Source organism: Sebastes umbrosus, chromosome 20, assembly GCF_015220745.1.
Source record: "Sebastes umbrosus isolate fSebUmb1 chromosome 20, fSebUmb1.pri, whole genome shotgun sequence".
In the NCBI taxonomy this organism is placed as follows: Eukaryota; Metazoa; Chordata; class Actinopteri; order Perciformes; family Sebastidae; genus Sebastes; species Sebastes umbrosus.
Genome location: NC_051288.1, coordinates 17,846,744 through 17,865,876, shown reverse-complemented (window position 1 = coordinate 17,865,876; position 19,133 = coordinate 17,846,744). Strand labels below are relative to the sequence as shown.

The following is a 19,133-nucleotide window of genomic DNA, read 5'->3' as shown; positions in this document are numbered from 1 at the left end:
TCACAAGTTTTGCGGTTTGATCCCCGGCTCCTCCTGTCCACATGTCGAAGTGTCCTTGAGTGAGACACTGAACCCCAAATTGCTCCGTGGGGGCTTTTCAGCAGCTCACTGCTCCTAAATGCTAAGGATGGGTTAAATGCAGAGGTCAAATTTCATGTATGTGACGATTAAAATTAAGTTTTTTAGTAATCCGAGTCACAGCCGAAGTCTCAAGGGCCACTTTTACACTCATATTTGCAATAGTATTAGTGCTGCAACTGATGATTATTCTTATGACGGCCCTCTCCACCCTGTCTGCCTGTTACTTGGTTTACGTGGCTGCTTCCCCTGCAGGTACTGGAGGTGGGCGCGGCAGCGGGTCATCAGTGAAATGGCAACACCTGCTGGGCTCATTAGCAACACTGGCAACACCTGGGCCCTGTGTGATCTTTTAAAAACCCTCTTGGAGCTCAGTTGCTGGTCCCCTTTCCTCCCTGAGTCACCTATTGAGTTGGTATTATGGTTTTTAGTGATGCTCCATACAACATTACACCTACACACTTTTAAAACTTAACTTAAACTTTATTAGGTTCGACATATACATACAGGTACATACATGAAATTTGACCTTTGCATTTAACCCATCCTTAGGAGCAACTTGGGTTTCAATGTCTCACTCAAGGACACTTTGACAGTAGGAACGGGGATCGAACTGACAACCTTGCAGTTAAAGAACAACCCACTTCTTTAAATCAATAAATAACTTGTTAATTTGCTTGTTTGTGTGCATCTCCCTCTTTGGTCATGGCTGTGTGGCCTGGTTTGTGACACCTGCCATTTTTGATTAATCAGCATATCATCATCATCAATAAAATGCATCATCACAAGTTCCCAGAGTTCAAGTTGACATTTTCAAATTGTTAGTTTTGTCCAATCAACAGTCCAAAATCAAAATATATTCAATCAATGAATGACCTATGACAAAGAAAAATTCTCACAAATAACTGAAATGATGATGATCGTGTCAATAAATGCTCTGTTGACCAACTAATCAATTGCTTAACTAACTGTTTCAGCATACAGGGAATACAATACTGCCACAGAAAATCATGAATACTGTCATTCTTGTATTTTTTGTGGAAAATCTGTAAATTCTCTTTATCAAATGTTGATAGCGTGAGAACAAATTCACAAAATGACCCTCAAAAGTAAAACTTTTTTTTCCAAATAAGAAGTGGGCCAACACATTCTTCACCCAAGCATTGAATAGTTGTGAGTCATATGATGCCGTGATACTCTATTCATTCATACACTATGTGAGTAACTAGCTGACCGTGTGTTTCCTGTCCAGTCATGGGTTATAGGAGGAGCGCAGTAATTAAGAAGATGCTAATGGCTCTGACAGTTCTGAGTCCTTGAAAGCATCAAATGTCGCTTCAATTAGACGGCATCCTGACAACGTCTTGTGTGGCATCGTCATTCATTCCACTCAGAAAACACAACTGTGCTTGTCCTGAATCTCCACATCATAGTATTTTTATAGCCTCTCTACATATGAACCCTGAAGAGGTAGTTTGTTCATCAACACCTTCAAAATCCTCCTAAATAGAGACCCTCACAGTTTAGATTCTAACACATACATGTTTATTCATGCCGATGTTAAAATCCAACATTATTTCCTGCTTGGTTGATCGACATTTTTGACGGCCACGCTCACAAAGCCACTTTAATGTTGTCATTAGTTCTGCTTCTCTGGTGGCCAAAGGATGGATCCCTAAGTCGCAGGATCCAATAAGGTTGTATGTGAATGGTTGGAGGAGATAAACTACATCAAATAAACGAAAGGAGGACTCATTCACTGATGGAAGACGAGAGGGAAAGTCTGTTAATTAAAAATATGAAAATGAACAAAATCTCTGACACAGTTTTGGGCCCATCTGAACAGCTACAGTAATTCTCTCTCCACCTTATATGAACTTCATTTAATTAACAGGAAGCTGAAAAGTGGCCTTAACCAATTTCTGATTATTTTCTCGAGCAGGATCTGTTTTTTTTTTTTACAAAAATAATATTTTGCATCCAAATAAATAACTAAAACATATTAGACACTTCTTAATTATTCAGTTGGTTAATGTTACATGAAAATTGCTCCCAAATATATTTATTTCTCTTGTTTTTTAATTAAAATAAGGTCTTATTTACAGGTTTCCCGAAGTAAAATTGACATTCAAGTCAATTCTTTGACAGTGATGCTTTGTGACAGAAGACAAATGGCAGTTGACCTTCAGATATAAGGTCAACAGCTATTTAAAAGTACAAAAAAATGCTTTAGAAACAATATATTGTCATAATGTTGTGTTAATATCAATGAAAAATAGGCCAAAATATATATTTTGCTCAAGTCCATCTAGCAGGCCCAAAGCCAATGCCCATTCAGTGGCTGTAATTGCCTTCAGCAGATTAATCAAAATAGGAAACAGCTGGAATTTTGTAATGTTTTGTTTGCCAAAAGAAACCATAAGAGGGTTCATATAAAATATTAAAGAGGACCTATTATGCGTTTGCGATTTTTCCTTTTACTTTAGTGTGTTATATCCTTTTTTGTAAAAGGTCTGCAAAGTTTTAAAACCCAAAGTCCACGCCAAAGGGAGTTACTCTCCCCTGCAGAAACACTGCTCCTGAACTGCCTGAAACGCCTTGTTTGAAGTCCCACCTTTTCTTCTGTAACGTGGTGATGTCACCAAGTAACACATTTGCATAATACCTGCCTAACAACTAGTTTGGCACGCCCTCAAACAAAGCTAGTTAGAGCGGAGCTGAAGAGCTGGTTCGGTTGACAGAGAGTGTAAAGATGTGCTGCAGCACAATCAGTAAGATAAATGTAAAGTGTTTTTTGAACATTAAAGCATGTAAACGAGGGCTGTCAAAGTTAACACGACAATAATGCATTAACGCAAATTTGTTTTAACGCCACTCATTTCTTTAACGCATTAACGCAATTTGCGATTTTTTGTTTTTAAAGCTAGAGTGAAGATACTGGCATCATATGAATCTAGACAACCTAAAAAATCCATTGGTACCAACCATGTCATACTAGCTTGTTGCGAGGCAGGATAAATAGTGCTCCAAGCTTGCGCCAAATTTTGGCAAGGAAAAACTGTCATGGTTAATTTCAAAGGGGTCCCTTGACCTCTGACCTCGAGATATGTGAATGAAATGTGGGCTCTATGGGTACCCACGAGTCTCCCCTTTAGAGACATGCCCACTTTATAATAATCATATGCAGTCCCATGTTGATAAGAGTATTAAATACTTGACAAATCTCCCTTTAAGGTACATTTTGAACAGATAAAAAATGTGTGATTAATTTGCAATTAATAGCGATTAAATATTTTACTCAATTGACAGCCCTAATGTAAACATGTTCTAGTAGAAACCCAAAATGCAAGTATGCACTTAAACAAAAGCACAATAGGTCCTCTTTAATAATACTGGAGAGGGCCTTTTTTTTTAATAAAATGAAATATAGGATCCACCTCTTCCTCCATCCCAATAACTTTCATACAGTCCCTTACTTGGACGCTTGCATAGAACAATTAATGCTATTAGTTCCCCCTGTGCTTTTCCTCAGTCAAAATGTCTGCCATGAAAAAGATCTGTTTCTAGAAGGATTGCTGTGCTCTTGTTATGTGAACCAGCCGCCACAACACACATGAACGAACCTCACGAGCCTCTGAACAGCACCAGTAAGTTACTCTGTCAGAGAGGACTTTAAAAGCAGCCAGAGATTAAACTTAGATTTATTCTTTGTTTTAATAAGTACAGTATATTACACGCTGCCTGCCGGGGGGCCTAAAACTGCATACTGAATAAAATGCACCATTGTTGTGCCTTGGTATAAAATGATCAGTTGCTATTGATCAATAATTTAGACAAGTGCCAGATTATTGACAGGAAGACAAAATATGTTAGGCCGGCTATGTTTGAGAAATCCCTCCATACACTCAATCACTGGAACAGAAATTGCTCCATGGTATATAATAACGCAGCTATGTTTCTTTCCCCCCCTGCAGATCAATGCTAATTGAGGTCCTACATGATGAATGTAGTCTGAAGCGTTTTTAACCCACTGACTGCTGAGCAGCAACGTGGACGGGCCACTGAACACTGAAGATGTTGTTTATACTGATTATTAAACAGATGAGAGAAGTTTTTTTTCTATTTTACAGTATATTAAAACTCCCTTTCCATGCATTATGATACAAGGATAATATCTATCTTGCATCATTTGTTATTTTAAAGAGGAAAAGTCATGATGCTAGCCTCTTTACTCTTTAATAATTGCTTAAAATGTGAGAAAAACCTGCTAAATGTTCACAAATATAGGTATCTACTGCATGATACGCAGCGTGAGTTGCTTCACGAATTGAAATTTCAAGATTTACTTTATGACTAATGACACCGTGCTGTCTCCTCGGAGGCCCAGCAGTACAATATGATGATCAGCACAGCTAACAGAAGGATGCTGGTCGATCCCTGAAGCCCTCCAAACACAACTCTCTGTTGGTGCACATTCAGCGTCGTGGACAGCACGCAGCAGATGGGCTAAACCATGCCATCAAGTGGAAAATAGACCTGTTGTGTTGTCACAGAGGCAAGTTACAATATAGTCTGCCAAACGGACCACCAGAGGAAACTGCTAAGAGGGTTTTTTTTTTAAAACACGTAGGGGAAGCTTTCATTCTTATTGTGCATTCACTGCATCAAGTGTTATAAAGATCATGTAGCTGTTTATTTTCACAATCTGCATAACCAGTCACACATTAGACTTGTTCTTTAAATCTTACAGAAAGAGGTTCCTGGCCTTTTTTTATATACCCTTGACACTGTTTTCTGACATATTTAACATTGTAAACTATCACTATTCCTGCATGTAGGCTGTAGTTTGGAAGTCATGCAGCCTCTCAAACAGTAGGATTAAAACAGACACACATCCTGACTCACTGCTGCCACCTTGTGTCACTAAACTGCTGTGCACTGAAGAGATGAACCTCATCTTTAGCTCCACTTCTGCAATGCTTTGACAGTTCTCTCTTATATTTGACAATTATAGGAGTCCTGTTATTCACAGCAAGTTGCAGATATGGGGCAAATTATAAATAATGTGTAGGCCTGGGTCATTATTTTGAACATTTTTATATATTAATAAAAAATTATGTTTACACTGCCTGTTTTTAAATCAAACCTCAAAACTCACTTTTATTCTTTGGCTTTTGGCTCAGCATGAGATTTACCTTTTGGATCCTTTTTCCTTTCCTATTGGTCTTAACGCTTTTATTATTTTAATGTCCAGTTGGTTTTAAATTGGTCTTAGTGTGTTATTGTGTTGTTTTTATGTTTTTACGTTTAATTGTACAGCACTTTTGGACCACTTTTGTTGTTTTTCAATGTGCTTTGTAAATAAATTTGGATTGGATTGGATATTAAGTCTGTCAAGAATGCATGGAAAAATCTACTTTACCCCTTAATTTGCCAAACATCATGTTACATGTACTTGAAGAGTATTTTTTAAGCTCCATATTCAACACTCGTTTTGACAAAGTGACATCCACTAACCGACATTAAATAATGTTTCTTCTAGTGCTGCCCCCTCTTAGTGACTAATCAGTCGTTTTTGGTCTTATTCGACTTAAGATTTCTTTAGTCGATTAGTCATTTATTGTGCTTTTTTCATGCTGAGAGACTTATTTCCAAGACACTTATGAGCACATCTCTGGTAAACACCATATTTAAAGTGGTGGTCAATTGGTCGAGGACAGCCCTAGTTTGTTCATCAATATCATAAAATTCTTTTGCTATTAGTTTCTTTAATTCAGTAACGGTGGTTGATGTTTTTAGCACCACAGAAATCTCTGCCCTCATGGTACCTTCAATAAAAACTATTTTTAAATTTAAAATTTGAAAAAAAAAGAGCAACGGTATCGGTTCAGTGCTTTGAGATACCCTTAATTTAGGTATTGGAATCGGTATTAGGAGAGAAAAGGTTGGATTGAAAAGTGACAACAGTCATTTTTGATGGTATTTTTCATTTAATATTTCATACGGATATATTTCATATACCGTATTACTGGGCAACACCATTTCAACACAGGTACTTTTTTTTACAAAACTCACTTCAAGGGTTCAATGGGAAACAGTCATAATAAATTCCTATACTTATTTCAAACAAATACTAGGCTATACAAGTATGCATTTATTAACAAGATGAATTAAAGGGTTATTTCACCCAAGTCACAAGAAAATGTTATAAATATTTTCCCACTAATCTCTGGTGGCGTCTCTCCATGCAGATAGTTTAACTATAAGCAACAAAGCTGGTCAACAGTTTTCATTTTGAAGCAGTTAAAACCTGTTGACAGTGAGGTCTGTAGATTATTGTTTCTGGAAGACACATGGTCAGCACCACTAACAAAATTGCATTCACCTTCATTGTATTGTGGCGGCAGCCGAAGTCTCAGTAGTGGAGATAATACAAAAAAGTGAGAAAATGTTTCTGCGTGATTTGGGTGAATTGATCCTTTAAACAGGCACATACATGCAAAATTAAATGTTTAATTAAACTCAAACATTTTTAAAATGTTTCCAAATGAAACATAAGATAAATGTTTCTTAAAAATGTCCAAAGTAAAGCATGTAGTTTGTTTGAAAATGAACAAAATAACACACTGTACATAATTGCTTTTTCTATAAAGCCACATTATTACAAAACTGAATGATTAACAAATAGTGCAGTGACATGAGGCAGCAATACTTAAAAGTACATGGCTTTCTTCAGTTATTTAAGACTTAGTTTCAGTTCGATCTTGAATATGGATCTTTGATCACATTCCTGTGAGGTTTTTTTGTCCACATTATTTTTTAAATGAGTGTAAAACATCCAGGTCTTCTTGGATTGTCTTGGCGTTTCTTAGAGCAACTCCAATGCACGTGTGATGCAGCTGAGTGATGAAGACACCTGTAACAAAGGAAGGTAAATGTTGATTACAATTGACTGTCACCACCAGTATCTGCTGCAAACAGACTCGACTTGTAATACATTTTGGGATATAAACATGTCAGAAGCTCATACAGTTGATACGCTGCTCATATTACCTACCTGTGTGCACTCGTTGGACAGAGAGATGTCCCTTTACCTATATCTGGAGATTGATAAAGGGAGCGAACCCCAGCACATCCTGAAGGAGCACCAGAGCCCTCTGTAAAGGCGGCTCAACATCTATCACTACGTTGCGCTTCCGTAGAGGATCCAGGCTCGACTCGGTCACGTTGTGACAGTGATTCACCTTCAGGGACTGCAGCTTCGGGCAGTACTCCGCAAGAGTCCTGTGAGCACAGCATGCAGAGCATCTTATGGATGGGTGCACAAGTGATGAGGTGGTGCATGTAAAAGTGTGTGCACAAACTTTAGCTGGATTACACTTGAAAGTAAGACGTGATATACCTGATGGACTGGTTCCTGACCCGCAGGCAACCTGTCAGGTCCAGCTGCTCTAGGCCCCTGCAGTTCTTGGCCACCTCCTCTACCGACTCGTCGGTGACGTTGGCGTTGACTGCCAAAGATAGAGACCTCAACTTCAGACACTTCTTGGCCAGGTAGCAGATGGCGTCGTCCTTGAGCTGGCGGCAGGCGGTGAGGTCGATCGACTGCAGCCCCCCGCAGTGGTCAGCCAGGCTGCGCAGGGACAGGCTGTCCACCCACTCGCAGTGCGCCAGGCCGAGGTGCTGGAGGTGCATGCAACTCAAGGACACCGCCACCAGGGAGTGGCGGGCGAGACAAACGCACCCACTCATGTCCACTCTCTGCAGGTGCTGGTTCTGGCCGATAACTGGCAGCAGCTCCTTGTCTGTCACCCAGTCCGAACAGCTCTGAAGAGAAAGGCTGTGGAGAACTTTGTTGTCCTTTAACATGGAGCAGAACGCTTCCTTGGGAACGGATGGTCCAATCTGTAAATATCACAACATGGCAGACTTCCATCACCCCATCTCTCAATATAAATAGCTATATATAGCGCCCAAGAAAAATTTGCCAAAATGCTCTGCCAATGGTAAACAGTGTATTCTCATACGACTACCAGGAAGCCTGCAATGATTGCCCTTCACCGTCAGACCCGTTTGCGCTGGTGTCGACAACACAGACAATGAAACCTGAAGATGTGGGGGAATGTAATGTGATTCAGTGATGAGTCCAGGTTCTGTCTGCGATAGTTGGATGGCAGGATCAAAGTATGGAGACGACACGGAGAACACTATGCTGATTGTTGCATCGATGGAGTAACAGCTTTTGGTGGGGGCAGTGTCATGGTGTGGGGCGGCATCTCCCTCACTGGCAAAACAAGGCTTGTCATCATTGAAGACCATCTCAATGCAGTGAGATATCGGGATGAGATTCTGCAGCCAGTGGCGTTCCCATATCTCCACAATCTGGTACCTAACTTCATCCTCCTAGATGACAACGCTCGCCCCATACAGAGCCAGGGTTATCACAGACTACCTCCACAATGTGGGAGTAGAGAGAATGGATCGGCCTGCCAAGAGTCCAGACCTCAACCCAATTCAACACTTGTGGGATCAGCTTGGGCGTGCTGTACGTGTTAGAGTGACCAGCACAACCACGCTGGCTGACCTGCAACGAGGGACCAGGTTGGTGACCAGCATGAGGAGGAGGTGCCAGGCTGTTGTGGCTGCGTATGGATCTTCCACCTACTACTGAGGCTCCTGATGGTGTATTAAATGAATAAAGTGTAAAATAGCCAATATGTCTTGTTTGTTCCTTGTTACTGATAGAGAGTTCAATCATCCAATCCACCAAACAACTCAAAACAAGAGTCAACACCAACAGGAGAATACACTGTTTACCATTGACAGAGCATTTTGGCAAATTTTATCTTGGGCGCTACCCACATAATCAGCTGTGCTGCTCATCCCACAAATGCATGATCCTTACAAGTTGGACATCATTGTGAAGATAAACTTTTTATTCCCAGTTTATATTCATTAAAACTCTCACTTCATCAGGGATTCTTACCGTGGACAGATCAAAAGTCCTGCAGTTGGCTAGATACACCTGGATGAGGCTGTGGAACTGCTTGCTCACCCTCTGCAGGCTGACCAGGTGTTGCAGTGGCAAATGGCACAAAACATGTGGAACAAGCACATCCTCCCAGGGCAAGTCCAGTAGATGGCACCTGGTGAGGGAATGCAAACCTTGTGTTTTACTTTGACACTGTGCATGCAAAACAATCACACTATTAAATGGTTTAAAAGTCAGTAATATCATATAGCAATAATGCATGTTATATCAGCCTTGTCAGGGTAATATAATCATCATTAGAAGGCCATAAATAGATGGGAGCAACCACAACCAGCTGCATCCCTCATTGACTTGGTTGTTATGCTATCACTGTTAGCTGAGAAGCTAGCCACCAAACCAGCTGCTTTTTCAACACAAAACTCCCTTTTAAAAAAGCACTTACGCTCGCATCTTAGCCTCTTCATCCATGCTGAGTCAACTATGTTATACAGAGTGTTTAAAGGCGTGTTGTTCTTCACATAGATGACAAAATAAGGTGTTTTCTTGTAGCATCTTTGCAAGAGCTTGAGGTGTAACCCAAACCCAATGCTGCATTCAGGGACCGTCGGACTTTTCCATTAAGATCGGAATGGCACATGAACTATCCAACAATAACGTTGTGAATCTACCAAATTTGGTATTTAGGGAAGATAAAATCCACGAATTGATTGTAAAAGTGATAAACCCACATATTTATACTGTTATTGCTACATTATAGGCTATTTCCTCCATTTCTCTCTGTTGGTAAACGACAAATTAGCCCAATTATGCGCCACTTGACGTGCAAACTAAAACAACAACTACCATCAACCCCTTTAGGGAGTATGTTTTTGTCGTTTACTATCATATAAATCTAAATACTAAATATAAATCTCATAGACATTATATTTAAGTGACTTAAGTCTAATATAATTATGGACTCACGCGTTTACGAGGAACCTGAATGTAGCAGTTGTAAATGTCCGGGTTGACGTCACTGATTATGTTAAAGTAATTTACATGAGGTGCTATAATGATTATAAAATAACTCTTTTACATGTTTTATACTCTTATAATCATGCATTATGTGCTATAACAATTATAAAATAACACTTTTAAATGTTTTATACTCTTATAATCATGCATTTGCCAGCATTGGTTGGTTTCATGTAGATTTTTTAATTTATTTACATTTACAAAACAATATTAGCAGAGCATGAATCTAAATAAGTAGTTACAAATATGTTATCAGGAAGGAATATAAGTATATAAATAAATAGAAATCTAAAAGATTCTGTGCATATTGTTTTGCATACAGTAACTTTAGACTTAGGAACAAAATATACAGTCTGTCTCATAATTATACTGTTGTTGTTAAATAAAAAACTGATAAAATCAATGTAAGACTGCACCACATTCAAATCACAAATCAAAACTCACCTATTTAGAACTGCTTTTAATGTTTGATTAATATTGTGTGTTTTTTTTTTTTTAATGATGTCCTTGTTTTATGATCTTATTATCTATGTAAAGTGTGTTTGAGTTTTTAGAAAAGTGCTATACAAATAAAATGTATTATAATTATTATAATTATTATTATTATTATTATTATTATTATTAATGAGAATTTGGGGATTTTACTCTTAATGTTAAACTTCTTTCTGTGTCAGTTCTAAAGAGGAAATGATCCAGACAAAAATCAGTGTGACCCATATGATTATTTTGAATATTTAATTTCCTCAAAGCCAATTAGCTGTCACCACATTAGCAGCCTATTTCCCTGGAACACGTGTGCAGAACAAATGGTCATTCTGCCAGCTCACCTCTGCCCAGGAGAACAATGAAGTCAGTCATGCTGAACAATTGCTGACCCATGAGTTATGTTTCAGTGAACGAGATGAGCCAACAGGATAGCCGAGTGAATACTCACTCTTGACTGACTACAATCCCATATACAAGCTAAAGTACAAGCATGGCGAATAAATCAATCTATGATTTCTCTGTTGAGACCCTGGATGGACAGTCGGTTCCGCTCAATAACTACAGGGGTAAAGTGCTTCTCATCATCAACGTTGCCACCTTCTGAGGGTCAACAATAGAGGAGGTAATATTCTACAAGAGCACTGATTGATTGCAGTTCAGACCACATTATCTCATAACACATAACAGTCATTTTTTATTGAAGGTGTCTGATTTTGTGTCCTGTTTCCTTCAGTACCACAGACTGAATGCACTGATGGAAATGTTTGGCGACCTCAATTTCACTGTCCTGGGATTCCCCAGCAACCAGTTCGGTCTTCAGTCACCTGGTGGGTACAAATGTGACAGAAATAACAGATTATTTACCTGGTAGTACACTGTACCAAGAGGAATATTGTATCTATACACTGTAAAAAAACATAACACTTTTTTTACAGTTTTTTTCAAGAAATTCTAAATTTTTTGTCTGTATTTCAAAATGACAGAAAAAAAATGTAAAAATGATATGTTTCATTTGTGATTTATATGTAAATGGTCTTAGATTTACAGTATTTTTTGTAATCACAATCGTAATTATCTGTATTTAAGCTTTTCTTGATCATTTTTAAAGATAATTATTCTGTTTTTTAGAGGTTTATGACTCTATTTTAACAATTAATTTATGTTAGAAGAAAAGGATTTCATGGAATTTTAAAAATATTTCTTGTAAAAATACAGATTTTCTTTGCAAAACTTCTGAGAGTTAATGTAAATTTGGGCTTTTGCAATGTAAAATTACATGTTTCATTTGTGATTTATATGTAAATGGTCTTAGATTTACGGTGTATGACTATTCTAACAATAAATATATGTTAAAAGTAAAATATTCCTTGTAAAATTACAGTAATAAAGGCTAATTATATAAAGATAATTACTGGGTTACAGTTTATTTATGTTAATTAACGGACAGTTTTTTTCCGTTTTTTAACAGACATTTTCTGGTGCCCCTGCTGCCGGAAAATTTCCGTTATTTTACACTTTTTTTTGTTTTTACAGTGTAGGCTATAACTGTGTACATTTACTCAAGTAATATACTTAAGAACAAATTTGAGGTACTCGTACGTTACTTGAGTATTTCCATTATATGCTACTTTATACTTCTATACTCTACTACATTTCAGAGATATATTATACTTTGTACTCCACTACATTTAATTATCGGCTATATTTCTGATCATCAGATTAAGATTGTACAAAAAACATACGATAAATTTATAAAATCCAATACATTGTTAAAGATAACCACTGATTGATGATTTCAAAACTTTTTGTGATGTCAAAGAGGGATTTCCTCTTACCACATTAATCATTTTATGACCCCTGAGATTTATTGTGTGACCCTTTGGAGGGGCCCGACACCTATAGGTTAAAAACATCTAAACTAAACTACCAAACTGTACATAAAGTAGTTAAAACTAGCTGCACCTTGACCAGTAAAATGCTTCTTATGTAATATATAAAAATCCGTCAGAATGAGTTTTACTTTTGGTGCTTTAGATACATTTTGCTGCTAATACTTCAATACTTTTTTGAAAGCAGGACTTTTACTTGATATGGGGTATGTTTACCTTCATGTATTGGTACTTTAACTGAATTAAACAATGTGAATACTTCTTTCACCACTGACCTACATACACATTTGTTTGTCTGATGTACATGCTCATGCTATGTGGTAAACATTTGACAAGTTATTGTATGGTTTTCATGCAGCATATGTTTAAAAAGTAATAATTCTGTAATAATTATTTTTATTTTTATTTTTTCAGAGACGAATCATGAAACCCTCAATGTTCTTAAGTATGTGAGACCTGGTGCGGGCTTTGTGCCAAAGTTTCCTGTGTTTGGAAAGGTTGAGGTCAATGGAATAAATGAAGAGCCTCTATTCGCCTATCTTAAGGTAATGTGTTTTAAATATATGAAATCCGTGCGGTCAGTGCTGCAGCTGTTTTGCCCTGAAAAACCCCATATACACTGTCATTTCTCGTTTGCCACAGGAGTGTTTGCCATTTGTGAACCCTGTTATTGGAGATATGAAGAAATTCTACTGGACGCCAATAAATGTCAATGACATTCGGTGGAATTTTGAGAAGTTCCTAATTACTGCAGATGGCATGCCCTTCAAAAGGTGAAATTACAGATTACAAGCCGCGAGTTAGAAACCCCTATCAGCCCTTCATTAGGTCAGACATAATAGTGTCTCTAATGTTTCCCCTTTACTGCAGGTATGAACTTCATTGCCCCATTGAGAAGGTGGAGAAGGACATAGCAGAACTTCTCTGATGGATTTTCTTCAATTTGTCATCGGTGGCAGAGTGACGATCCCCCAGTAAATGCACTCATCGTGCACCTGAGCTGGATCTGATGGGAAGAGGGACAGGCCTCAGGGCTTCAGTGCATTCACTCTGAGAACAAGTTCCCTTCAGCCACTGGAGGAGTTTCCACATCACTGTCGCACTTTACTCTAATGTGATGGTGTATGCTACTCAAACAATAAATAAAAATGAATAAAAAATTATAAAAAACACTTTCTAGTAGTTGCTTTTGTTGTCACTCCTGATATAACTATATTATTAAAGGTTTGAATGGCTCACGCACCAGTTCAACTTATTTAAAATACTTCATGATTAGATGTTTAATATGGTCGCATATAATGATGCAATGTGAATATTATTAAAAATACCAAGATGTTCCAGTGCAAGTGAAATGTTTGTGTCTGCAGGCTTTAGTACTTTTTAAACTGTATTAAGAAATCTCATGTACAAATTTATATGTCGGCTTAATCACTCTGAGAATGACATAATGTTGCAGTTGTCTAATATCAGATTTAGCACTACACGGTACCAATCACAGCTGTGGATGCACTGGTATAGTTCTTTATATGTAAGGCATTGATGTATGTATATATTTATATTAATATTATTATTTTTAATATCTTTTAATCAAGATTCAAGATGTTTATTGTCACGCCGGTTATACAGGTACAATCGTGTGAAATGCTTTTTGCTGGGAAGCTCCATTTAAATAATAAGTTATATTACAATTATAAAAGTAAATACTTTGTACAAGGGCATATTAAGAATATATACAGGCATATTAAGAACATATACATTAAGAACATATACAGTATAAGATATATTTTTGTGTGAGAAGGTGTCGTATGAATTATCTATTTGACTATATGACTTTTTATAGTGCTTCCTATATTGTAATGTATTAAATGTAATGTATTGTTGTTGGTGCTTTTTCTTTTTTTCTTATCTGGACCTTGAGTCTGCAATAAAGTTAATAAAGACGGTCTGCAGGACAGATAATAATGCATACAGTGCACTTTAGACTAGCTACTGGAGTTACCCTGCACTATACTCATTTTTAACAGTCTCTTCTGCACTTTTTAATAGTCCTGTATCACAGCTGTTACCCTGCACTATATTCACTTTTAACAGTTTTCTTCAGCTCCTTGTATTTTTATATCTGGTATATTTTTTTGTACTTTGTACTTTGCACTACTAACTTTTTTACTGCCTTTTTACTAACGTGTTTTTGCACTATGGAACTGTGATGCAGGAAACTTGAATTTCCCTCGGGATCAATAAAGTTACTATCTATCTATCTATCTACCTATCTATCTATCTATCTATCTATCTATCTATCTATCTACCTATCTATCTATCTATCTATCTATCTATCTATCTACCTATCTATCTATCTATCTATCTATCTACCTATCTATCTATCTATCTACCTATCTATCTATCTATCTATCTACCTACCTATCTATCTATCTATCTATCTATCTATCTACCTACCTATCTATCTATCTATCTATCTATCTATCTATCTATCTATCTACCTATCTATCTATCTATCTATCTATCTATCTATCTACCTACCTATCTATCTATCTATCTATCTATCTATCTATCTATCTATCTACCTATCTATCTATCTATCTATCTATCTATCTATCTATCTAAATTTGAATTGAAATTGAATTGAATTATCGATTCGACTTTCTGGCCCTTACGCCGACCCATACTTCCAATCTCACGCATGCGCAGTTCTTAGTCTGTCAGACTGCAGCAGCCAGTAAACATGGCTGGTGTTGGCTTCAGACGGTGGGCCCAAGCTCTCTCTAAAGGGAAAGGTTCTGGCATTTCAGCCCTTTTGTCGGGCTCTAGAGCAGGTCAGTGGTGTTAATAACTTTCTGTCATACTGTGTGCTGACTTTCTCTTTAGACACGTGTCAGAGTTTAAAGTTTAAAGCCTCAAATGAAGGTAACCTTGACATGCTGACGTTAGCTTATGCTAGCTGGGTACAGAGTAACATTGTTGTTTCTTCATTCTTATTAGCCTCCGAGCTTTGTAACTTCGACTTGTTTTATTCTTATATATTATATATTGTTTGTGTTTCAGCCTCTGGTGCGTCAAAGGATGGTCTACCTGGTCCATTCCCGACGACCCCTGAGGAGAAAGCTGCTGCTGCAAAGAAGTACAGCATCAGGGTTGAGGACTATGAGCCATATCCAGACAAAGGAGAGGGGTGAGCTTTATTTTGAAAGAGCCTGCCATTCATAGTTTAAAGTATATTAAATGGGTTAAACTGCTCTTGTTTTCTCTGTAGTGTCGAGGCTTACCAGATACATCACCACTGTGTGAATCACCAGTATCTATTACATGTGGTGGTTAACTAACTGCCATCGTTGTGTTTTTGTAGCTATGGTGATTATCCAAAGTTACCAGACAGATCTCAGCATGAGAGAGACCCCTGGTACCAATGGGACCACCCTGACCTGAGGAGGAACTGGGGAGAGCCGGTAAGATACTGATGACTTTATTTCCTGCTATTGTAATTATTTATTGTTGTGATATCAGGTGCACATGTGCAGCCCATATATTGACTACAGATAAGAGCTTATCTTGGTGTACATATCAGGTTATAAGTAACAAGAAAATGCAGTACATGGTCTGGTTACACCAAATTTACAACATGAAATAATTTTGTCATTGCTCATACTGACATGTATCACTTATCAAAACAAAATGAAGAGGGTGTAGGGTTCACACATCCAAAAAACTTCAACAGGTGCTGGATCAAAAAATCAAGGTAAGAGTCAAACAGAAGATCTGCACACTGAATTAAAAAGCTCCCAGCAAGTTTAATTGTGCAACGTGTCTTTTGATCTAACAGAGGTCTTCGTCAGGCATTGCTTTTTAATACAGTGTGCGGATCTTCTGTTTGAATCTCACTTGTCAAAACAAACACCATACTTACTTGCGAACCCATGCACAAGCATGCCAGGGCCTTGTCGCAAATAAATCTGCAGCAATCTGCAGTCTGCTGCCACTATACAGTATGCGATCTGCATGTTATCAGTAGAAATGCCAAATATATAATTTGGAAACAATGTTCCACTCAGCACATATATTGGTACCAATTGCTTAAAAATAGAAAGGAACACTTTAAGATATACTTTTTAATAATGTCTAATGTTATGTGTATTCATAGTGTATTGCTACTCTACTAAAGAGATACAACACCTACATTATATTGTATATTTCTGAAGATTATACATGCATAATTTTGTCTAGCACCATTGTGGCTTTACATTTTGACATTTCTATAGATAAAAACATATTTGGTACTTGTTTTTATCATTGTTTGTATACCATTTCTATCTTGCACTTCGTAACTTTGTTTTGAAAATGCTATATAAATAAAGTTTCTATTATTATTTTTACATTTGTTATATTTCTGAAGTGTATTATGTCATTCCTCTGTATAGACACTATTGCTTTTGGATATTCAGACAGTATTCAGATCAGCTTAATTCTACAGAGGCACTGAATTCTCCACACAAGGCAGTGCATCTGTACAATCACCAGTTCACTTAGATGACAACATAAATATTCATAAAGTACATTACGATATGAGATTGCCTGTTAATCAGTGATTGTTCTCTGTTCATTTTTAGATGCATTGGAATTTTGACATGTTCATCAGGAACCGCGTGGATACATCTCCCACCCCTGTGTCCTGGTCCTCAATGTGCAAACAGCTGTTTGGTTTCATCGGGTTCATGCTGTTTATGTTCTACGTCGGGGAGAAATTCCCCGCTTACCAACCTGTTGTAAGTACAGACCAGTGCTAGGATTTATTATTTTGTACTGCATACTATTCTCTGGGGATGTGAAATGACCTGACCAATTAATCATTAGTTTTAAAAGGGAGACAATTCCTGGCTTTAGCTCACCACTCTGGCTTGAATCATTTGTTTTTCACTTCTTTATATTATCTAGTCTCCCTTGATGTTTTCACCTGCACCATCCACAGAATCTAATAACAAATACAGTTGTAAAAAAAAAACATGGAAATGATATTGTTTAAATATCTTTCATTATCTTCTTTTACTTTATAGAAATCTGCACTTTTCCCCCTCTGTGCATATTGGCATATTCATATTTTGAATTGCATAAATTTGCTTACTGCTTCAGAGTTATTCCTTTCCAACTAGTCAGAATAAAAGTTACTCGAATTGCTTTCCTGTTTGACTTGTCTGACATATACTGTAGATCATAACTGCTGCTAAGATCATATCATGTTAAGTCTATACAGTAGTGTTTACATTTTTAAAGGTGTACATAGACTTAGCGTGATGATGAGCGTTATTATTACATTATGCATGTTAGGGTAACACACCATAACAGTACTTTATTATGTTGTCGTTTTTCATGTCAGTTTCATCTGACTGCTGCACCCATTATCCAAAACATATTTGCCTGTGCAAAGAAAACGTGGCTGTTTAATCAGCAGATTGAACATAGCATGTAAAGTTCTGCTCAGACGTGAGGCTTAGAAAGCTAGACGGACATCTCAGAAACTTACCCTATAGTCTGGATACTTTATTTGACTATGTAAAGCAATGTCTCAATACAAAACATTATAATACATTTAATAAACCCGAACAAATATTCATGTAACATTTTAAAGTTATATATATAGTTAGATAAACTTGCTGACTTAATTTGAGACTTTGCAATTACTCCATTTCACTCATGAATACTTTTAATCAATGTGAGCAAAGGAGTTATATGAAAAATATTGTAGTTAGGGCTGTCAGTCTATTAAAATGTTTAATTGTGATTAATAGCATGATTGTCCATAGTTAATCACGATTAATCACACATTTTTTATCCATGTGTGTGTGTGTGTGTGTGTGTGCACATTTGTCTTTCTTCCAGGCACCCAAACAGTATCCCTATAACGACCTGTACTTGGAGAAAGGAGGAGATCCGGAAAAACAACCAGAGGAAGTCAAACATTATGAAATCTAATGACTAAAATCTGATTCTACTTGTGTATATATATTTCCTGTCAAGAATAAAGACTTATGTGAAGTTACATCCCTCACTGTGTTGCTGTTGTTTTGTGTATAACGAACGATAATAACGATAATACTTTATTGGCAGACAGGTCTGAAATTTGTTTTGCATCACAGCAGCTCCATTTGCAACATCACAAAAAGGACAAAGATCAGAAACAAGGATACGTACATTACAATCACAGAAGACGATATTCAGGGCCCTTCAACGTACATTTGATCTGGCATTAGGCTCCATATTTAGTTTTAGGATTGACTGGTAATAATTCATATTCACTGTTCAAAACATGGTTGGGGATCAGAGACGATGGTGTTAGCCAGCCTTAAAGGGACTGTTTGTAACTTTTTACAGGTATAAATCTACCGGGTCAGTATCCCATGCGTGCTCGCATATGCGTGCTCGCATATGCGCGCGGTGACGGGGCTCCGCAGCGAGAAACGTTGTCGTCTCCGGCCCTGTTCCTGGTCGGGAGGCTGAGGCAGGAAAAGCCAACACTAGGATCAGCAGTGATTCATGGAGAGATCTTCGTCTGGTCAGCTAACATTACTGCCAAGCAGGTGAAACAGAGTGATATTGTGGTTTTAGCTGACGTGTGTCGCCTCACTGTGTTGATGATGCTCGTTCATGTCTATTTAGAGCGAGCACAA

General features: G+C 37.5%; 3 protein-coding genes across 3 annotated transcripts; 2 read left to right on the top strand and 1 right to left on the bottom strand.

The window, feature by feature from the left end:
- Positions 1–6,048: 6,048 nt before the first annotated feature.
- On the bottom strand, positions 6,049–9,698 carry fbxl15 (F-box and leucine-rich repeat protein 15). Its single transcript, XM_037756006.1, has 5 exons — positions 9,513–9,698; positions 9,065–9,224; positions 7,481–7,983; positions 7,136–7,362; positions 6,049–6,994 (listed from the first exon to the last, which is right to left on the bottom strand). The coding sequence occupies exons 1-4, from the start codon at positions 9,536–9,538 to the stop codon at positions 7,173–7,175; spliced, it is 879 nt and encodes a 292-aa protein (XP_037611934.1). The 5' UTR covers positions 9,539–9,698; the 3' UTR covers positions 6,049–6,994; positions 7,136–7,172.
- Positions 9,699–11,002: 1,304 nt separating this feature from the next.
- Positions 11,003–13,625, top strand: gpx9 (glutathione peroxidase 9). Its single transcript, XM_037755342.1, has 5 exons — positions 11,003–11,192; positions 11,304–11,397; positions 12,874–13,004; positions 13,102–13,232; positions 13,330–13,625. The coding sequence occupies exons 1-5, from the start codon at positions 11,061–11,063 to the stop codon at positions 13,385–13,387; spliced, it is 546 nt and encodes a 181-aa protein (XP_037611270.1). The 5' UTR covers positions 11,003–11,060; the 3' UTR covers positions 13,388–13,625.
- Positions 13,626–15,129: 1,504 nt separating this feature from the next.
- Positions 15,130–18,509, top strand: ndufb8 (NADH:ubiquinone oxidoreductase subunit B8). The gene is made up of 5 exons (XM_037753873.1): positions 15,130–15,290; positions 15,520–15,646; positions 15,821–15,920; positions 17,079–17,234; positions 18,346–18,509. The coding sequence occupies exons 1-5, from the start codon at positions 15,200–15,202 to the stop codon at positions 18,436–18,438; spliced, it is 567 nt and encodes a 188-aa protein (XP_037609801.1). The 5' UTR covers positions 15,130–15,199; the 3' UTR covers positions 18,439–18,509.
- Positions 18,510–19,133: the final 624 nt, after the last annotated feature.